Source organism: Eucalyptus grandis, chromosome 6, assembly GCF_016545825.1.
Source record: "Eucalyptus grandis isolate ANBG69807.140 chromosome 6, ASM1654582v1, whole genome shotgun sequence".
Taxonomy (NCBI): Eukaryota; Viridiplantae; Streptophyta; class Magnoliopsida; order Myrtales; family Myrtaceae; genus Eucalyptus; species Eucalyptus grandis.
Window position 1 is genome coordinate 56,042,538 of NC_052617.1, and position 21,785 is coordinate 56,064,322.

The 21,785-nt window shown below is 39.9% G+C and overlaps 2 protein-coding genes across 2 annotated transcripts; one reads left to right on the plus strand and one right to left on the minus strand.

Moving 5' to 3' along the window:
• Positions 1-4,914: 4,914 nt before the first annotated feature.
• LOC104450948 (transmembrane emp24 domain-containing protein p24delta5) lies at positions 4,915-8,686 on the minus strand. The gene is made up of 4 exons (XM_010065682.3): positions 8,319-8,686; positions 5,883-6,095; positions 5,711-5,787; positions 4,915-5,459 (listed from the first exon to the last, which is right to left on the minus strand). Exons 1-4 carry the CDS (start codon positions 8,541-8,543, stop codon positions 5,315-5,317), a joined length of 660 nt encoding a protein of 219 aa, XP_010063984.1. The 5' UTR covers positions 8,544-8,686; the 3' UTR covers positions 4,915-5,314.
• A 133-nt stretch (positions 8,687-8,819) lies between these two features.
• Positions 8,820-13,421, plus strand: LOC104450949 (aminoacylase-1). The gene is made up of 5 exons (XM_010065686.3): positions 8,820-8,973; positions 9,300-10,332; positions 10,431-10,568; positions 12,582-12,821; positions 12,911-13,421. The coding sequence occupies exons 2-5, from the start codon at positions 9,460-9,462 to the stop codon at positions 13,010-13,012; spliced, it is 1,353 nt and encodes a 450-aa protein (XP_010063988.2). The 5' UTR covers positions 8,820-8,973; positions 9,300-9,459; the 3' UTR covers positions 13,013-13,421.
• The last annotated feature ends 8,364 nt before the right edge of the window (positions 13,422-21,785 follow it).

The following is a 21,785-nucleotide window of genomic DNA, read 5'->3' on the forward strand; positions in this document are numbered from 1 at the left end:
AAGAGGTCATTCCATGACATCAAACAACTAATTTCACACGGCCAAACTCCCATAAATAATGCTCAAAATAATCACATGAGGTGATGACCATTTGAGATGGGACCAAACCTGCGAAAAATCTCAACCTTTTGACATATAATTTCAGTTGCCAAAGTAAATTTAAGACCTTTTTTTTGGGGGGGGGGGCGGCGGCGCGGGGGGCGCTCAGAATTTAAGACCACTTAGATAACGGGAGACAGGTCCAAAATTTGAAATAGACCTCCCCTCCCCATTTAGTTCACTTTAGCCTTGACCCAAGGGCTAATATGCATTGACGCCACACGAAAGTGCTTTGAGATTTATATGCGAACAATTACTTGATCACACTTCTTTTAGTGAAATAATTTGCCGATGGCCATGCATGTGCTAAACGAAATTTTTAATGAAGGTTACATCTTTCTTGAAATGGGACACATAAACATACTCCATTCATGGTCCTCTATCAAGAATTTGCGACGTGAGGGACATGATGATTCTTGAATGCACCTCCAAGTCCACATCTCAACGGTGTTGAATTTCTCATGTGGAAATGGCCGAAAATAGAAGAGAATTTGAAATTTTTTCATCGTTGGGAAGAAGAAAGAAGACTGACTTAAACGGAATGAGGTCTTCTTTTTTTATTCCTTTTGGGGCCAAATTATTTCTTATAAAAAAGCTCGTCTTGTTGGAAGTTTCTCCGACAGCGCATTACTGCTAGATCAGTCCACTCAGCTTTACACTGTGAATAAAATATATCAAAAGGAAGCAATCATGCATTGACATATTACAATTTGCTCGAGCAAGTAGCGAGGACAACTATAATATAATTTAGAAAAGAAAAGGAAAGGAAAGAAAATACTCCAATCGTTTTGAGTGGTTTTTCTTGAATCTTGAAAAAGGTTTTCAATCTAAAGAAGAAGAAGATATCGATAGAAATGGGGTGCACGACAAGCGCAGAGCCCCCACTCCCAGTGCTTTGCCATGTCCTCCGGCACTCGAGGCCAATGCTCATCCCTTTAAGTGAGCTCTATTATTGCATTAGTATCCAGGTTGAAGAAGGAGATTCTTTCTCTCTCCTTTTCCTTTTAATAAAGAAGAAATTTCATTATTATTGTTATTCTGAATTTTATGATACTATCCTCATCGCAACGTGATAATCATAAAGTTACTAATCAAGGGATAAAAGAAAAAAAAAAAAAAAGATCGCTTATGATCTAAACTAGCTTGTGCCTTGTGCTGACCAGCAGGTTACGAGGGGACCATGATCAGCAGTTGCGAAGATAAAGCTGGACGTCAATAAGATTGACGGGCCAATGACAAATTGCCACGAAGCGGGGGGGATCGCGGCCGACTCAGGCCAAGTGGCAATTCTTTGTTTGAGTTTGCCACATTGGGAGGTCTCACCCTGTTTCCAAGTCTCCGAAGTCCATACAGCTTCGCTACAGTAAGTTTATCCAACAACAAAACAAGGTTTAGACAAACGATAATTTAGTGGAAGTGAAGTGATTTAACTTGGTTTTCAAATGGCAGAATTCCACAAAACCATGACCTCCTGAATGGATCATGTGTCTCAACTTACGGATCAGTCTGTCCAAATTTGAGCGAAGCAGATCACCTGGCCTTAATGAATTGACAAACGAGAACTCATCAAATCGATTAGTTTTTTAGGCTACGGGAGCTCATAGATTTTTACATGCATGGTTTGCATAAGGTGGGTTTGCTGGTGAAACCTACCTAACCTAGGAACCGATCTAACTTGACTGTGCATGTTAATTGGGCTCAATGACGCTTGAGATATTGTTCCTTGGTGCACCGGGTGACGTCTCGTCTCGGAGTCCATGGTTTTATTGCCTCTCATTCAGCAAGCACGACCTCGACAGAGGTGGCGTGACGTTACCCCTTGTTTGTTTAATAAATTGTTGTCATTGCACGGTAATAATTTATCCATAAGTGATTGCTCTATTCTCCTTTCACTAAAATAATTCGTGGTGATTAACGTAAGATGCTACCATAGTGTATGCGCACGACATCCTATCAAAAGCAATATTACCGCAATATGAAGTACAAGCCTAGCGTCGTGCTTGACTAAATGACTTCCTTTCATGTCAAGCACAACATATATAGGTTTAGCCAAATTTTTTTTTTTTTTTTATAATTTTTTAAAATTTTTTGTGGTCATAAGATTTACCTTCTTTAAGAAATAGTGATAATAAAGGTAAATTATAACCTTCTTTATGAGATGGTGATTACAAAGGCAATTTACAAAGAAAGTTTTAAACATATTGTAGTTGTACCTATTCAATTCTAAATCTTCCAATTTTTTGCTAATGTAGTTTATTGGATTAGTTTTGGCTGAAAATCTTTGACATGAATACTCGCCATCTTACGTGATATGATCAAGACCGATGTGGATAATTTGTGAAAATTTTTCTAATTTTTTTCTTTTGTTTTTTTCCCTTTTCCTTTTGCTAGTGTCTAGTCATTGGCCTCACCTAGGTGAGGGTGAGGGTCAGTGAGGATGTCCCTTGCCCAAGTGTTGCCTAATGCCTTGCTTGTGGCCGGCAAGGATGACCCTCACCCAAGCGAGGCGGACAACCAGCCATTTATGAAAAGAAAAGGGAAATAATGAATAAAGAAAAAAAAGACGAAAAAATCCTAACATTATTAAAAAAATATACAACTTATTTAAGTTAGTCGTCAAAAGATTTAGAGTTGAATTAATCAAACCAAAATGTTTAAAGCTAAATTGATATAAGTGCAATAAGTTTAAGACATTTTTGGTAATTTTTCTGTTATGATAATGCCAGTAATAAGGTCGTGATTCCTTTTTTTTTGGGGAGGGGTAGCCTCTAGCTTCTAGAATGACGTCCATTAACGAATAAGAGGAGAGTGGGGGGGTTTTTGGGTTGAACGCAATCTTGTCTTCTCTCCTGATGGAGATCGACGATCAACGCTGCAACTGCAATTATCTGCCCGTCTTCCAATATCCGAACGAAGACGGAATGGAGTGCGAGCCCCACGCAAAAGAAGCGAAGTGCGTACTTGCGCAACATCTGCTTTAGACAAAAAAACGATCCTGTTCTTGTTTCTTTTTCGGGTCGAGGCGATGGCGCAAGAATCTTGAAGGACTGTGCCAACCATTCCGGGAGTTGCCGGCGGCTTGAAACGACGTGCTGCTGTTGTTTCGAATGCACGATGCCCTTTGTCTCGGCCCAAAAAAGAAAGGAAAAGAATGCGCATTATGTCGAGTGGTGTAGGACGAAGAGTTGTGCGATAATTAAGCCGGAACCAAGCTGCCAAAAGCAGCTTCTTTTCCTGGAAGAGGACCAAGATAAGAAGATTTCTTCCTTTTTTATTAGGCATTCTCTTTTCATCTGACGTTTATGCTTTTGGGAGATGGAATCGAGGAGGATAGTGCATAGGATCACGTCGAAAGTATTTTATCACGATAAGGATCTCTCCAAATATATTGGCATGTCTAATCTACCTCTTCAATTGACGTGTCAAGCGGCTGAGGTTGCTTGACCCACTCAAAATGTTCAATTTGCGTATCAAATACACACATGCACATATACACGTAAACTATGTTGCTGTTCGCATGCCTCTAGTCAGGCTCCACCCACATGGTGACGTAAGTGATCTCAGAGATTTAATATGAGTGGATGATACTATGATTTCAATACAAGATCTGCTCGATCCAAACCCCTTTAATCACTGGGGAGTTATGTTGTGGGTTCACCCCACTAGAAATTTAAAACAATAAACTCTAGACCTCAGAGCCCAGAAGTTCAAAATTCAGTTCTCATTTCAATGATGAGCAAAATAACAACAGGCTAGGAAGACAATTCTAAGATCACTTAAACAGCATTACAACTTTTATTGTGGCCTTAGTTCTTACTTATGGATGCTTAGATTTCTAGGGGAAAGTGCATGCCAATTTTCTTCTTGTTTGGTTTTATCATCTAAGAGTTTCTTTAATGTAGAGCTTGGACACTTGAGATCTAACTTGAGCTTAGGTCCTCGCCACATGCCTAGATAGTCAACAGATTTCTTTCAAAAGTTAAGGGAGAATTTCATCTTGGCGATAGAAACTGTCACCATCCCTTGACCTATTTGCATGTTAAGTTAGCAAGCACGGACTCTCAAGCTTGTCCCGCTGCCTTAAGGCTTACTAAGTGTAAAATTTACTCTAAATGGATGTGGCATCAATCTACAGTCTCAAAGATATTCTGTCATTTCATGGCCCAGAGTGAGAGGACGAATCGCCAAATCCTTCCTCTCCTACCCCTTGGAACCCATCCTTCTGATGTTCTTGTTTGGTGCACCAGATACAAGGTCAGTAGCTCATGTTGATCTGCCTCGGGTGATCTTGGGAACTCGTGGGACCGAGCCCAATGACAATTTCACATGTTCCTCCCAAGTAAATACTCATCTGTGATTCCAAATGACTGATGTTGACATGGGAAGGCATTAATATTCTTATCCAAGAAACTATTAATAAGGCATGTACATCCCCTCACATCATCAGAAAACTCGACTAACACAGCTAGTTATATTCAGTAATATTTCGCTTTTTTCCATCTAGATTTCTCTGTAACTTGAGATAGTTACAACATGTGAAACTTTTAATGAAAAGCGATTTGGAACAGTGCAACAACATAATAGGTTCTGTAAATGTGACGTTATGCACAGGATTAGATCACATCAATTTTTTCAACCAGAAACAACTTCTGGAAGACATAGAAATCCCAGAAGAAAAGGACAACCCCGAAGTGAATTGTTGCTGCTAATGACACTTCCCACTTATTATAAGGTTGTTCTTAGTTAAAATGTACGTACAACTGATTGCAAAGCGAGAGTCAGTGGAAGAATTTACATTTAATGAAACATTTAGAATTTGAAAGAAAGAAAGCAGAACATTCATAATGCCGTAACCACCAATTCCTATCTGGGGATGAGGCAGCTGTTTGGGATTTTGTTGAGCTTACAATTGCGGAATGAGGAAGCAAATAAAGCTTCATCACGTATGATAAACAAGTTTACAGATTCTGATGCACTGATACTATCTGCCGTGAGTGTTGATAATTCTGTTACCCTATCCACGTAATTTGCTGTGCATTCTAAAACTAGCACGGAATATGATATCTTCTATTGTAGCCCATCCTACCCAAAGCCAGATTTGTTGTAAAAAAGAATCCTAATATTCAACGTAAAACTCGAGGCAAAAGGCAGAGGAACCCTTCAGTTTGTGTTCACTTTACAACATTTGTGAACCATACAAGACGAAATGCAGGATCTAGATAAGCTTCTTCCTCTCGAAGAAACGCTTCAAGTGCAACAACTGCAAAACTGAAACCACAATACAGATGCCAAGGGACATCATACTGAACCATGCAACTCTGGCGTTGGTTTTTTCACTTACTTCCCTCATTTCTGCTTCCCTAGACATATAGCCATTCCCAAAAAAAAAATAAGTTAAAACTTGCATATTCTCACACAACAAGGAAAGAAGAAACTCAATTGTTAACGATATGATCATATTCTTGTTATAGATGCTCCAACCTCTTCTGATATTATGTTCTTCATAAAGTTGAGCTTTAAGGACTCGAGGGTAGTACAACAGAAATGCATCCAAGCAAGAAATAAAATCACTTATTTATCTCATTATTATCCTGTAGAGAAAGCAGATTACCTGTTTTTCAAATAAATCAGATTGTCACGTATGGCTTGCACGGCTCCTTCAAGTTTCAGCAACTCCAGTTCTACGCCCTACGGGTTATAGGTTGAACACGTTATGAAAGAAAATAAAGGATTAATCTAATCTCCAAGACACAGAGATAAGTATAATATTTCCCATATTTGACCTGAATCTTTTCCTTTTTCGCAACTGACTCCCAATCCTTAGCTGCGATTCCAATTTTCCAGTCAAGGCCAATAGTCAATCCAGCACCTTCTTGATGTTCTCCACCAATCCAGAAACATGCCAAGTAGTTCCCGGCCTCAGAGGTTGTAAATGCAAACTGGCCGTGGGTCACATTTTCATTGTGGTGAAGATTGTTTCCATAAGGAGATGTCACCTGGAAGATGGGCAAAAGAGAGGAATCGGTTGACATCAGCTCCAGAAAAACTGTGTCTATTGGAGAAAATGCAAATATATATACTTTGCGAGAACTAGAGATCGGATTGGAGAGAAAGACCATGTGTATTATGTAGAAACACACATGTTTTTTTTTTTTTTTAAAACTATATTCACATGTTACAGAATAGGAAACCCAAGATTACAACATATTATAGTATTAATATACACTTCTACTTCCTATTCCTAACAGACTTAAATAGGTGCTTTTGCACCAGCTTTGCTTATTCGAGAACTGGAAATCAGCAGGCTTGGTTAAACAAGTTAGTTATTTGAAACACAATATTGAGTAGTTTTATTTTAGTGATGTTGACATGGAACTCCTGAAGAAACAAATGGTCTGATAATTTCTCGCATGTAAAATACGTCAACATGCTTATATCAGACCACAAGATAGTTTTCAAAAAACAGATTATATTGTCATATCCATCAAGCGCTGTATGAACCAAAAAGTGGTTGCAAAGCCTGAATATCCTTGGTCTTGAGGTAGGATGTGATCGTTAGTGCCACTGAAAAAGGATATGATGACTTTACAAAGCAGCATAGCGGAGCTTGCTTGCCTGCCTATATATAATAAGGGAGAGGACAAACAGTTCCCCATTTTATCATGGTTTTTTGGATCAAGTGTTTCTGATTCTGCAGTATGCTCCTGCAACAACTTTAGCAGGGTATGTGTAATATTCTAATGCTACAGAAACAATCTCACTGAAACTCAACTGAGATCTCTAACACCTTAAATTACAGTTGTATCCTGCACGCACAGGAAATGGGACAATAATTTTCTAGTATATAACTTAAACAAGCAAGTTACATCTGTGGGAAATCATTTTGCTCAGCGGCACACCCCGAGTCCTTACAAATCATACTTTTTTTGGGTAGATCTTACTCAAGAAATGCTAATTTGATTAATTTATTTGGCACCCAAAAGGAAACACTACATCAATTTTCTCACGGGAAAACTGTAGTCAGTTTTGCACAAGCACAACTAGTCTTCTATCGTTTGATATTCTGCTGCCAACTGCAATTCCCAATCATCAAAGATTAAAACCAACTCAACAACCTAACTTATCATACCCCTCAGGCTCAGCCATGGAGAAACAGTGCGTGTCCGTCGCCTACTTATCAGTTATCAGTAGCAAATACAGATAGCTCCAAAAATTGAACTTTTAGAGTTTGACTGACGGGCACTATCTGAATTGCCCCCAACCATGGATCAAAAGAATCTTTCTCATGAAAGGATCCCAAGCCTAGTAGATCCATCTCTGAACTTCCACTCTAGTAGGACCCCCCTCCCAGTTCGAATTCTGTCCCTTGTAGCATACCTTGAAGCTATGACATGCCCCATAGAATTTTATTTTTTGTTTCCTCTAATAGTCTCCACAATTATCCCATAAAAAAGACCATATTAAAATGGACACAAGATCTAACTACAAAACCTCCCATATCTAATGGCATTTTCACAATTAAATGGTGGGGGACTTACGTTTGTAATTAAGTGTAGGCAAACTAAAATCCTAAAAGTATTGATTCAGGTAAGTGCCACTAGTGAAAAGTTGGGAGCACCAAAATAAGAACTGACATGCCAAGTCAAATGCCCCAGTATGACAGTACATAAGTGATCCCTCCTGGACCTACTCAATGAGCAAGATTCATCCCAGGAGATGTGGAAAAAGAACACAAATTAGATGAATTATCCGCTATCAAACAGTATAGTGAACTAAGAGGCATCAGAGTGAGACAGTCAAAGAAGACAGCAGGGAAGATGTCAAAGACTGTCTATGAAGTTTCCATTTAATAATGTCAAAAATAACATTGAATTGGCTCACGCATAGGTATAGATTCACGTCAAGACTCCAGTGTACAAAAACAAGAAAGCAAGCTTAGTTCAATTCGAAGCTAGCAGAGGATCACAGTTCTACACAAGCGACCAGATAGAATGGCAAGAAGCTGCAAATGTCGAGTCAATCAGAACTCAGAACCCAGATGCGTCCTCTTCTCGTAAATCAAATTCAACATACAATCTATCCATCCATGTATCAAATTGAGAAGTTCGCAAACAAAACGGTCACTTGCATAATTTGACTTCCAAGTCACTCAAAAACTTCTCTTTCTATCTGAATGCAATGTGAGTGTGTGTGTGAGAGAGAGAGAGAAAGAGAATGACCCGAGAAGAAATAGTGGCAGTGTGGAGGTGGGCGTGCTCGTCGTCGACGATGTAGTAATCGGCCAGGACGACGACGTTGCTCTGGATCTCCTCGGAGACGCACTTGGTCCCCGAGCTCGGGATCGTCAACCACACAGCTTCCGCGACCGGCACCAGACGCCCGCTCCAGCTCAACAGCAAGCAAGCTGCTAAGAGAAGAATCGCTCCGGCGCGCCTCTCCGCCATCGCCCGAGAGACGCAGTCAACGAAGAAGAAGAAGCAGGAGAAGGAGAAGAATCGAGGGTCGATGCTGGAGCAGGCGAAGCAGATCTACGGAGCTCAGCACCGCTCCCAGGTTGCTTCCTCTGCTTCTTCGCCAAGGTTCGGTTTTTAGTTGCGTCGGTAATTAAAAGCGAGAGAGAGGAGAGAGGGCGCGTCGCCCGCACGCGCCCCGGAACTCGTTCACACGTGTCGTCCCTTAACTGGTCGGTCCGGCGCGTACGACACGATTTCGGCGGACATGCGAATTTAAAAAAAAAAAAGAAGATGAAGCGCTCGCTCGGCCGCCGCTGACGCTGAAGCAAGCTGGACACCGAAGTCGACTCCGACCTCCCCTCCGACAACGGAGGTTCTTCCCTCTGTCCGAACCGGCCGATCCGACGTCGTCGCTTAGCAGGTTCCCCTCTCTCTCTCTCTCTCTCTCTGCCTGCGTTTGCCCCCCCGTCTTTGATTCGTCAAGACTGGATTTTTATCCGATTGGTTCTTCCCGTCGCTGCCTGCGCGAAAAGAAGTTCGAGCGGGTGCTCATCCGGGTCACCTGGTACTTCACAATCGTGGTGCTTGATGGGTTTTGGTCAGTTTCTCTATTGCTGCGGTTGGAAATGGTTTGACGCTTTGTAGTCTGCCGCTGTCTGTGATTGTTATGTTGGCGTGCTTACATTAGTCGACGGTGTGGCATTAACTTCTTTTTCTTTACATGCTAAGAAGCTGCAACTTGTGCAGGTTTCGGCTGTCTGAATCCAGCGCTGTTTCTGGTTCATAGCAGGTGAAATCCCTGTTCCGTTAGGCGCGAATATATTCAGTTCTCTCTGGACCTGGACTTCGGTGAATTCTTTTAGGATTTGAAAAATCTTTTTCTCCGACTAAAGTCTCTGGTCAATCCATGTTGTTGGTCCCAATGGCCGTTAACCATCTGCACTCGATCTTCTTATTGGCACTCTTTGCATTGCCTCTTCTTTTCTCTACCCCGACCGAGCCTCGAGAAGTAGAAACCGATGTGCCGATTGCGCGGTTCCAGCAGTACCTCAGGATCAATACGGCCCACCCTAACCCTGACTATGCTGGAGCTGTCTCCTTTCTTAAGGACCAAGCTCAGGCCATTTCCCTCCAAACCTGTATCCTAGAGTTCGTCCCAAAAAAGCCCGTTTTGGTTTTGACTTGGTTAGGATCCGACCCTTCTCTTCCTTCCGTCCTTTTCAACTCCCATATGGACTCTGTCCCCACCGAGCCATCCAAGTGGATTCATCCTCCCTTTTCTGCCTTCAAAGATTCCAATGGAAAGATCTTCGCTCGGGGGGCGCAAGATGACAAGTGCATTGCCGTTCAGTATATTGAGGCCATTAGGAACCTTAAGGAGAAGAATTTTGTACCACTTCGCACAATTCATGTCTCGTATGTGCCGGATGAGGAGATCGGTGGATTTGATGGGGCGGCTAAGTTTGTGGGATCCGAAGAGTTCAAGGAACTGAACGTGGGGTTTGTCTTGGATGAGGGGCAGGCATCCGTTACCGATGAGTTTCGGGTTTTCTATGCTGACCGGTCACCTTGGGGGCTAATGATTAAGGCTAAGGGAGCACCTGGACATGGATCGAGGATGTATGACAACAGCGCTATGGAGAATTTGATGAAGAGCATGGAAGCCATAAGCAAGTTCAGGGAGAGCCAATTTGATAAGGTCAAGGCTGGAATTGCAGCAATTTCCGAAGTCATTTCAATCAATCCTGTCTACATGAAAGCTGGAATTCCTTCGCCAACTGTGAGCTTCATGTGCATTCTTTTGTTAATGGCACACTTCACCTTAATTCATTTTCTCATGCACATGCTCTGATATGGACTGGCTGATCGTGGGTGCAGGGTTTTGTCATGAATGTGCAGCCTTCAGATGCCGAGGCTGGCTTTGATGTCCGTCTGCCTCCGACTGCAGACCCTGATCTTGTAAAGAAAAGAATTGCTGAAGAATGGGCCCCGGCTATCAGGAATATGACATACCAGGTAAACACTCATCTATATTTTCACCTGCACAAGGGTCGTTTGTTCAATTTTCAGAACTGGAAGCAGATGAGAGTAAAGATCAGGTGCTTGGACAATTGCCCAGGATGCCATATTTTTCCATAAAATGCTGTATCGTATATGTTCCTCTGAATCTGTCAATTATACTGCTTCTGCTTGATGGAAGCCTCGCTTATTGGTATAGTCTTCACACCTGCAGCATGGTGAAGTCTAATGTGCATGTTCAAAATCTCCAATGGAATCTGGTAGACTGTTAAATGCTTTTCACGGTAGTTCTGCTAGATTGATGAGCTTCTTTATTTGCTTAACTTTAAAAGAACAAAAGTTATTTCTCTATATGTGAAAATAGCTTTCTTGCCCCTATTTTGCTCAGGATTCCTTTCTTTTCAGTTTTCTATGCAACTATTTCATTCCCAGTGCATATAAAAGTAGACAAGTTAGGTTTTTAGATGTTTCTGTTTGCATCCTAAAATAGTCAACTTTGATGTCAAAGAGCTAAAGTTATTGATTATGGCCTTGAATATGATAATAACTTAGGTCAGTGTTAATGAGAAAGTGCTAAAACCATTGAGACAAAGGGGAATCTCTTAAGTTGGGCCGTAATGATAGAGTGGATTCATTAACTGAAAGTGAAAGCCGATTATGAGTATTGACTAATTTATAGAAAATGTTGGATGTGAACAAGGAAGCAGAAACAGTTTGTTGACTGGCTTTTGTTGATCTGATATTGACTGTGAATACAATTGATGGTAAAATGCCAACATTAACTGTAAGAAGCCAACAGAATTGAATCGACAGGACAGGAACAAATTTTATCTATTGACTGATAGCCAAGTCAATGTCAGTCAAGTCAATGTCAGTTGAGTCGAGAAGCATCGAGGTCGACTCACAAAATTTGGTTGAAATCAAATTAACTGCAAGGATAAAAAATAGCATGAACAGTTGTTGCGGTCAAATCTAGGGAAGAATAGTTACAAAAGGTGTTGAGTGATGGTTGCAGACTTGCAGTCAAGTAGATATTTTAGCCAATCAATCAATAATTGCAGCCAAGCTCTTGAGGGAGAAATGGTGATACCATCCGATCTGGAGCCAAAATCAAACTTCAGTAAAAGGATAATGAAGTGCACCGATGAGTCTTTGCAAGGGGAAAATCATCCTTTGGTATTTGTGGCTTTCAACTTTTTATCCTTGAAAAAGGCTCATTAATGGAGATCAATGATAATAAGCCACAAGTTTAAGATATTGTGTATAGATTTGCAAAATTTTATGTTATACAACGTTTCATGCTTTCTGCTTAAGTTGAGGCATGCACATGATTACGATGTGAGACCAGGAACAAGCTAATTTCAGCAGATCTTCTGCTCACTTGTTATCAAATAATTATCAATGGGCAACAGCTGGAAAAATTAGTGTACATGTAGTTATTGATACATTAGTGGCTTAAGAAGTGAGGTTATGCTTTTCCTAGTTGCCTGCTTTGGATCCTATAGTTTCTTACTTGTATAATTTGCAGTTGATCTACCTCTATAACCAATCGTTCTCACCTAGTAGGGTTATGTTGCTAATTAATGAGTGAATGATAATGTCTAAATGTACTTTAGAATCCACAAAGGTAAGGGACACCATATTGCTTTTAGAATCTGATCATGATGCTTTCTAATAGGGATTCTCTTTGCTGGTATTGATTCTGGTAATTTCATCCTGCTTGGCACAGTCAAGTTGTGTAGCATGTTTCCTGTTTTGCATGTTTCCTGTTTTACTCTACTTTGATTCTGTGGGGGTTTAAGAATGGATTTTCTTTTTGGACAACTGATCCTCCTTCCCCTTCTTGTAACAGCCACTGTCATACTCTCATCAGCTAATGCACGATACTTGTCATATGGCTTAAAGACACTCATAAAACACAGTTTTTGCGTCATCCATAGATTTCATACTCATAAGGATGAAACTAGAATTGAATGGCTGATTTAAGATATTTATCCTCTCGTATGTTAGATAACTCAGACAGGACCTATTCGAGACTACGAGGGGCGCCCATTAATGACTAGAACAGATGATTCCAACCTTTGGTGGTCTGCCTTTAATCAAGCTGTTGCGGCAGCTGGAGGAAAGCTTGCAAAGCCTGAAATCTTATCTTCAACTACTGATGCAAGATTCATTCGACAGCTGGGGATTCCTGCTCTTGGGTTCTCTCCAATGATCAATACTCCAATACTGCTTCATGATCATAATGAGGTGCGAGATTTTTTAGGAAAACCATATATGTAGACTGTATTGGTCATTCAGTACTACTAATATTTACCATAACTTTTTGGTTGTTGCAGTTTTTGGAGGATAAAGTCTTCTTGAGGGGGATAAAGGTATATGAATCCATAATTAGTTCTTTGAGTTCCTTTGTTGAAGAATCACAGAGGAACATGATTTAGCTAACTCCTGATTGAGTAGCAAATTAATGCTGCTTGTAATTGCAGTATCTATATGATAAATCTGGATAATTTGATAAGGCTGCTTCTTGTTGTTGTTGTCCTCTAAAAAGCTCTCCCACACATGTTACTGGCATTCACCAATTCATGTTGAAGTGAAGCTCAAGTTGTGAGCTTCTCCTTGTATTACAACATAGCAATAAGAGGGTCTCGGCCATAGTGTAGACATGAATAACCGTTTTGGTTCTGAGCTCCAGTATGGACCATATTTCCATCTGTGAGGTTACTGACTCTGAATAAATTGTATATGAGTGTCTAAGATGTTGAAGAGGGACATCTCTTTGATGAGTTTGCCATAGTCTCTTTCTGTTTCTGAAATTGCATCTGCAAGAATGTGGTATTTTCCTAGCTTTGTTCATTCGTAAGATGATTTCTATTTACTTCAGCGCTTTTCTGTAATAAATGTGGTCCTCCAAGAGTGAATGAGAGCGTCGATTTACCTTGTGATAATGACATATCACTTAAAAAAAGAGGACATTTTGGTCAAGTTGAAAGTTAGTCATTAAGAATTTTCCTCAGATGCACAAGAAGAATTAGTTGGAGAATTAATTGTTGAGGATGCAATAAATCATCCCATTCATATGTATCAGGTAGGGCCCTATCCTTAAGGGTGGCTGGTGCGACTTTAAGATGATATTGAGCTGGAGATGCCGATTCAAACACGGGATCTACCGTATCCGAACTGATTGATTGGTTGCTTGGGCAATCCTCATGAGTTACTCTCTTCTGAAAACATAACCTTATTAGCACCACCATCAACACCCCACCAGAAATCAGAGCTACAACAGGTTTCCAACTTCTTAATCTCCAAATGTTGTGCAACAAAGGACTAGCAAGTTGGAGCTTATTAGCAAATGCAACCTCTTTCAGCAGCCCAGGTTCTGATCTCACTCCATATCAGATCGGTCAGTGGGTTGCAATCCTCAGAGAGTAAGCTACTAATAAGTGGCAAGTCAGACTATGTAATGAGGAAGAGACCCCGATTCAAATCCACTAATTGCTGCTATTTGGTGCTAAAAATCAGAAGAAACTCCAGTTGCAAATAGCAACGTCTCTGTCTTCATAGGATTAAGCTTCCATCCAAGCATAAGATTAGGAAGAGTCAAAGGTGGAAAGTCTTAAGCGAAGAGGATCGTTCCAACCCAGATCGTTCCAACCCAGTCTCTTAATTCAATCCAATTGCTTTCCAGTTATGAAAATGTTGGGCTTTCATAAAGCTGAAAGGATACCACCACCCACTCGCCCGGGCTAGGAAGTGACTGACCGAAGATTAGACATCGAGATTTAACCATACTAATTATAGTCGGCCATCCACAGAATCCATTGCATCGCTTCAATAATGTAATGAGCTCCGATACCATCTGTCACGATCAAAAGTGTTAGTATGATACTAAATTTTGAAGCTTCTGATATTGGTTCACCACATGGCTTAGATCCTAATTTGGGTCGCGGCTCATTTAATTGACACAGCAAGTATCGGAATAGAATGACATTTTACCCCTTTTGCATACAACTTTTCAGTTTATTTAACATCATGATTTTGAGCACAATATTATCATCATATCATTGTCCCATGGACCTTAGCTTGGGGTAATATTATCATGCATCAATTGATGTACATCTTTAGTCTTAGTCCGATATTCAAAAGATGCACTTGACTCATGTAATAAACTTTCTAGGCAAGCTATGTGCGCGAATTCAATTTCATCTATAATGCGTTTATAAGTAGCCAAAGTGATAGTATTATTCAAGTGTAACATCATTACTTCCTTAGCTCATATTAGGCTGTCACGGTTAAAATTCAAGACAACGCTTAAGTGGATGCAAATAGGCTACTCCTGAATATGAATATGGATTCATTTACCGTCCCACACATAAGATCGCAACATATGTCCTTTTCTATTTGAATTGCATCAAAACCAATCAAAACCAAACAGAATCGTGTTACTAGACACACATCTCCTCTTTCCTCCTCCCTCTCGGCCGGTCAACCTATAGTGGACCCGCCACCACCGTCCTCCGACTCCATCGCCAACAACAAACCACCGTCTCCATCGGAAGCTAGCTGAGGTCATCGCCTTGTCATTGTTCCTAAACTAGTTTTAATGGAGGAAGCAAAGGGCACGCTCGGATCCTCGAGGATATGGTCTGTCGATGACTCCTCGCATGAACTTCTACGAAGTTTCTGCATCGCGGATTTAAAAGTTCATGCTGTGGATCTCACCTACCCATCCATCTCGGGCACATGCTCATGTTGCCCATTCTTTCAACCCGAACCCCTTATACTTGCCCATATTGTGATTTCAATTGAATTTCGGGAGAGATATATAATGGAAAGTGTCAGTCCCCACTTTCCGTCCATATGATTGGTACGGAACTTACAGTACGGAGCCAGCTCATGCGTGGAATGAATTATTTCTGCAGATAATGCTTGTCGACGCCAGAATCGAAGAAGCATGCATGAATCTTCCCTCATGGTACCGGCAAGCATTTCATAAATGAATGAAATGTTGCATAGAATCAAATATAAAACGGAGGTCATATGAAAGTTGGTGTTTTTTCTATTAAAACTCAGTACAATCCAAGAGAACTTGATAGATGGCTAGCTTGTCATGATTTTATCTTGCCTTTATCTCAAAATGAAATGTATCCATTATCAGTAGGAATAACATACTGTTGTTCCATTTTCAAAAAATGAAATACTTTCAGTGATGATAGATCGCCGAAAGAGTTGGTAAGTGTCAAAATACCAATGGTAAAAAAAATTCCATGTTATATAATTTCTAAATAATTTATTGGTAATTTACTGATACTTTTATTAGTTCTTTTCGGCAATTCACATATTATCAACTTTCTTATCTTTTATGATTTTTTATTTATTTATCTATGTTACTAATGCTTTAAATTTACCAATTTCTCATATGAATTTATCAATTTTTATTTGAGTGACTTACCAATTTTTTTCAAATTAATTTACCAACTAGTTTTGGATTATCAATTCTCATTTGGCTTACCAACTTTTTTGTGATGAAATTACCAACTAATTTTGAAAAATTTGTTGTGAAACGGCACAAAAATGTTTGCATAAACCCTTCATAAGCTTTTGATCCTTTGAAAACTCGTTTTCTTTTCATAGCTACCGAAAATTGTCTTTGGCATAAAAAAAAATAGGTCAGGCGTGTTCGAAACTATCCTTTCAAGAAAGGATTTAGTCTATGGCCTACCAAAGATCAGATTTGAGGAAAAAGGACTTATGTTATGCATGTTCTTTAGCAAGTGAAGGTCTCTTCTAAATCTATGGATACTGTCCCTACCAGTCACTCCTCGCACTTATTGCATATTGACTAATATGGACCCACTAGGACATTAAGTCTTGGAGAAAAAAAGGTACGGACTTGTCATTATTGATGAATACTCTAGATTTACTTGAACTCCTTCTCTAGCTCATAAGAATGACGCTTTGTTTGCATTTGCTAGACTTGAATACTGGGGGTAATTCTTGAATCCTAGGTGTCTGGTTACGGAGTAACCTCCCCATGAACTAGGAGTTTCCTTCAATGGGAGCTGTCTCTTTTTGTCCATTTATATGGTGGGTTGTGAGACTGCGTTCCTTATTTTAACATGTTAGTGTCGGCATGCCCCATCTCTTCTCGTTAGTACAATATATTTTTCAAGCCCTATTTCGACTCTACTCTCTAGGTGTTTGTCCAAGAGATGTCAAGGTTCACACCAAATTTTGGACGAAACAATTTAATGTCATACTTAAGACAAGCCTACCAAAGACAATTTTACAAAAAGGACTCTTGTGATGCATGATCTTTTGGCAGGCGAAGGTCTCTTTTAAATCTAGGGATACTGTCCCTACCAGTCATTCCTCGGAATTATTGCACATGGACTTACATGGACCCACTAGGATACTAAGTCTCGGAGAGAAAAAAGGGCATGGACTTATTATTATTGATGAATATTCTAGTTTTATTTGAATTCCTTCTCTAGCTTATAAGAATGATGCCTTGCATGCATTTGCTGAACTTGCTAAGAGATATCCAAATGAAAATGGGCTTAGCATTTCTTGTATTAGAAGTGATCACAGAGATAAGTTAGATAATCATGACTTCGAATCATTTTATGATGCGTATGACGTTGAGCTTTTTTTTCCCGGGGCCTTACCCACCACAACAACACGATGTTGTGGGAAGAAAAAAATAGGACCTAGCAAGTAAAATGTAGATTTAATGACCGTTGGAGTTCCTCAATTGAAGACACATCTCATCGCAATAAAGTATGAAATTCCAAGATTAGTTACGCCTAAGATCACGGACTAATTCACTCATTAGATTGGTGACATGGCATGATCAAAACATACCATTAATAGAAATTCCAATAGAGAACCTTATATTGGAAAAAAGGTTCCCTATGTGTTTTCAATGAGTTTTGCCGAGATCCCTTACAACGAATGAATTTTGACATAATGAGTACATGATGCAAGTGCAACGTACGAATTTAGAGCTCTATAATTTGGAGAAAATTCGGCCATATAGTTGAAGGGAAAGAAAAAGGGAATATGAGCATTATTGAGTTCGGTTTTTTTTTTTTTTAAGCTTCTAATAACCATTTGAGTATTGTTCTTAAGAGTTAGTAAGAGTGACAAACCCATTTATGAACACACGAGAGAAGTGGTGGTACCAAGTTAAAGTATTTATCTAGGTGAAAGATATAGTACGCCAGAAATTCTTTAGAAACACTTACAATTGTAGTTATAATTGGGGAGGGGGATCAATCTTGCCGTGTATACAAGGTGTGCGAACGACTTCTGGAGGATCCAAAAGTTACATAATCTATAGCGGGGCTGTTTCAAAAGGAAGTTAGATTCTGCGTAAAAGCAGGTTCTACAATTATAGTAAGATGGTGTTTGTAATCTTGGCCTGATTAGTCCAGCTCGGTCAACTTTGGCTACTAGAGTTGGAGGGAAGGAGTAGGCACATTCAAGCTGGAACTCTATAAAGCTCCTTTGTAATTTCTCTTTTCCTAGAATTCTTTATTTTCCGTCATTAGTTCATTCTGCACGTAGAAGCAAAACATTTGTGGGAGTTGATTCTACAAAATTAGTTTCGTATTATTTTTTGAAAAAGCAATTCTTTACTCCCCCTCGCTGTTGCTTATTTGTGCCTGACAGAAATCACACCATGATATAATATTGCAATTAAACAGTACTACAGTTGCTTTTCGAAGTAAAGTGGAAATCCAAATCTCAAAATAGTGATTTCCCATGAAACAAGTCCTTAAAGTCAAAATGGCCCAAAGCTGGTTCATAACGTGGAGTAATCGAACACTAACATACTTTAGGGTCATGAAATCGTGAAAACCTGAATGTTTCAACTAATATCCTTAGAAAATCAATATTTTGCATTCCATGTGGGCACGTCTAGGTGGGCACATCTCGACTAGGACTAAGCGGCAATAGCAAGCAAACCCAAAGACCTTGGACCGATCTATGCTTCTAGCAGTTGTTACTGTCGTCTTTTCATTTGTATTTTTAGGGCTAAGCCTATGATGTTTCTAGTAGCTTAAACCAGCTCAACATAGTAATGTAAATGTAAACTCGTGAAAAGCGCAAACTAACGGTCAAATCAAGCTCGAGATAACAGGGTCAATTTCATTGCATGCCCACTTTGTCAATCCCCTTTCTTCCAGAAATTGGAAAAAGGGAAAGCACAGCTGTTGTGAAAAGGAAAGAAACCTTAAGTGGAACATGAACTTTCGTGCCATCTTCGAAAGTGGGGCCAAGACCCTTGTTTCATTTCTTTGATTCAAGGCTAGAAGTGTGGCCTGAACATGCGAAAAACAAAAGGAAAATGAAAAAGAGACACGTGGTTTGTCTGAATAATATATATGGAATCTCACTATCGGTCACCTGATAGATAAAATTATGCTAACCATAATTATTTGATTTTTTCAAAAATTTTAAGCAGCATTTGATATTTTAGACATGAAGTAATACGAGTACAGTTTTTTTTTTTTTTTTTTTTCTGAGAATCGAACGAGCCCGAAATAATGATGACAGAGGGGCGCCTCATGTTTTGAGAGGGTGTGAACGAGGAAGGAGAGAGGAGGGGGAGGGTGCTAGTACGGATCCACGACACTAATCCTTCTTTTTATGCAAATCTTATGATTAGATAGAGCAAATTCAATGATGCAGTATCATGTCGTCTAAAATAAAATTATGCGTCTTCTCCTTTTTCTTCTTTCAATGCAAAGCTTGTCATTGGCACAAAAGCAATTCAATTGCTCCGCAATCGCTTCACGAGTACTCGTTAACTAAAATACAGTAAAAAACAATGAAAAACTTCTCTTGATGATTCTTTTTAGCATGAGTTGTTTGAACATATTTGTACGACTAGTCCTCGCAAAGGCATATTAAGTTACTTCCATCCGCATGTGCTGAGTAAGGCTTCGGTCATATGACGGCAGCCATACGGATGTGAATTTGCTGTATCAAACTTAATTTTACTTAATTAATTTGTTTACTAGTCAAGAAACAATAATCGAGAGGCCATGATGTAAATTATAGATTACAGAAGTTTTAAAGTTTGAAATCGTGGGTGAAAGTATAACTCATATCGTATTACGGAGAGTATGAAGTATTGTATATCTCAAGCATTAAAAGAGTTCTTGAGGAAATAGACAACCCTTTAGTAAGCACTAGTCAATCGCCATTTCAAGAGCTTTAGGTGATTAATACAAGGGCTCACAATGTATGATATACAGATCATCTTGCTTAAATACTTTCCTTCCCAGGTAGAACAGGCATTACCTATGAAACAACGAGAGTCATCTAATACGTCACGATTAGGAAAATTAAGATGGAGCTTTCGGGGCTTCTTGATTTTGAAAAGCAGCCACTTTGACTGCTTCCACACTCTGTTACACGTTTAGAGTAGATAGACAACAGTGAAACATTGATGGTGCCACAACTGGCAAAGTTAATGAGATAGGAAATCCCCATCATCATCACGTGCAGCTTAGGACTATTATGGTCTAGGGTTCTGCTTTGACTCAGCACCCCTTTTCTCATTTTTGCTTTAGTATGAAAAACTTATTTAAAGGAGTTGATTGTGCTTGAATTTCATCCACAAGAACCGCGATTTGTAATTGATTTTCGATAATATCTGTGTGGCTGCAATTTCGCATCACGCGGTTCGCATATTCAAAACTTACTTATTATGGAGATACACTTTCCACGTGCCGAGGATAAATGCAAAAGTGTCATTGGGAGACCTTTTTTTATATTTTGAATAGGCTTTTTGTTAATGAGTGACCCTAATAAGGGCACTCGTTAAGTAATCGAATAAAGAAAGCTTGGTGTTTACAATATACCAATTGTTCTCGTGTTTATGTGTAATTAATAGTTGAAAATTGGACAACTCCTTATTTAGTATGTTTAGTATGATAAATAAGTGCCACAAAGATACTCGTTAATATATCCCTTTTGAATATGAGTTATTTTACTTTTGAAGTGATTTTAACTGTGGATTTACTTTCGGAAGTTTTCAATTGAAGTTCAGAAGTTAAAAAAAAAAAAATATAAAATCGAAGGTGCATCTGGTGGAGGTAGTTGAAAACTTTTCAATTATTTTTTCATTAAGATTTATCTCAGAAAAGTTCCCCATGGCACTAGACAGAGCACTTTTACCTTCCCCAGACAGATACCATTGCAAATTAGAGAAAAGAAAAATTGCACTTTCTATGATTACTTGCAGTGTGAACATGGTGTTCAAATGAGCCAGTCTCCGATAATCAACGGTGCCGGGCACGTTGCACGACCGGAGACCCCGCCCCAAGGATTCGCTTGTCTTGAAAAGAGCGCCCCTGGACAGCGCCACGATGCGACGAGGTACGTTCGTTCACTAGGCTTTGCGTTCCGCCGTACCAAGGCGAATCTCATCGCCCCTTGAAAAGTCCGATTCCAAGGCAACCTGTTCCTCTGACGAGAACCCGGGGCTACATCCCTGAAAGTCAAGCCGTGCATGGCGTAAGCAATTAAGCAATGCCTTCCGAACAGTTGAGGGCGATGCGTTGACGTATTGCCTCCTCTTTGGCCGATTAAATTATTGGCACGCCCATCCTCAAATCTCTCTCGTACTGATTCGGACGCTCAAGGTGCGAAGCATCAACATCAGAATGAGATAAGACAGCACCCCAAGGACGCGTTTTTTGGTCTGCGGGACAGGCCAGACACAGCTGGAGTGTCCCGTGCTTTCGTCGAGCGGGGGCTCTTCCCCTCTTTGGCAATGCGCGTGGTGAGTACTTGGGTTGCTTATTTCCCTTTGGACATGAATATATCATTATATAATTCTATTAAATGACTGTAAACCCTAGTGTCTCTTTTTTAAAAATATTTTGTGTGTAAAACAGCCAATTTGAAGCTCTGGAGCATCATGCGCAGCTCCGCGGAAGCTGCCTATCGCAGCATCCTATGTCTCTCTTTCTCATCTCTCTCTCTCTTCCTGAGCTGCATTGCTCTTTGTATAATTTAGTAATCATATATAAAACAGTGTTTAATTAATTTGTTTTTGGTTCTCTTTTCATGTTGGTTTTGCCTTCCTTGACTTTTAACCGGGGGCATGATGCAGATGACATGTGGGGGTGTGACTTGCTGAGAAAGTCAAGAATCACAAGGGGCCAGAAAACATTCATTATTCTATATGGGGGGGGT

Coding starts and splice junctions, on each gene's coding strand:
- LOC104450948 (XM_010065682.3), bottom strand. CDS start 8,543: ATGGCGGAGAGGCGCGCCGGAGCGATTCTTCTCTTAGCAGCTTGCTTG. Junction 6,096..8,318: donor CTGCCACTATTTCTTCTCGG/GTCATTCTCTTT, acceptor CCCATCTTCCAG/GTGACATCTCCTTATGGAAA. Junction 5,460..5,710: donor CTGATTTATTTGAAAAACAG/GTAATCTGCTTT, acceptor CTATATGTCTAG/GGAAGCAGAAATGAGGGAAG.
- LOC104450949 (XM_010065686.3), top strand. CDS start 9,460: ATGTTGTTGGTCCCAATGGCCGTTAACCATCTGCACTCGATCTTCTTA. Junction 10,333..10,430: donor CTGGAATTCCTTCGCCAACT/GTGAGCTTCATG, acceptor TCGTGGGTGCAG/GGTTTTGTCATGAATGTGCA. Junction 12,822..12,910: donor TGCTTCATGATCATAATGAG/GTGCGAGATTTT, acceptor TGGTTGTTGCAG/TTTTTGGAGGATAAAGTCTT.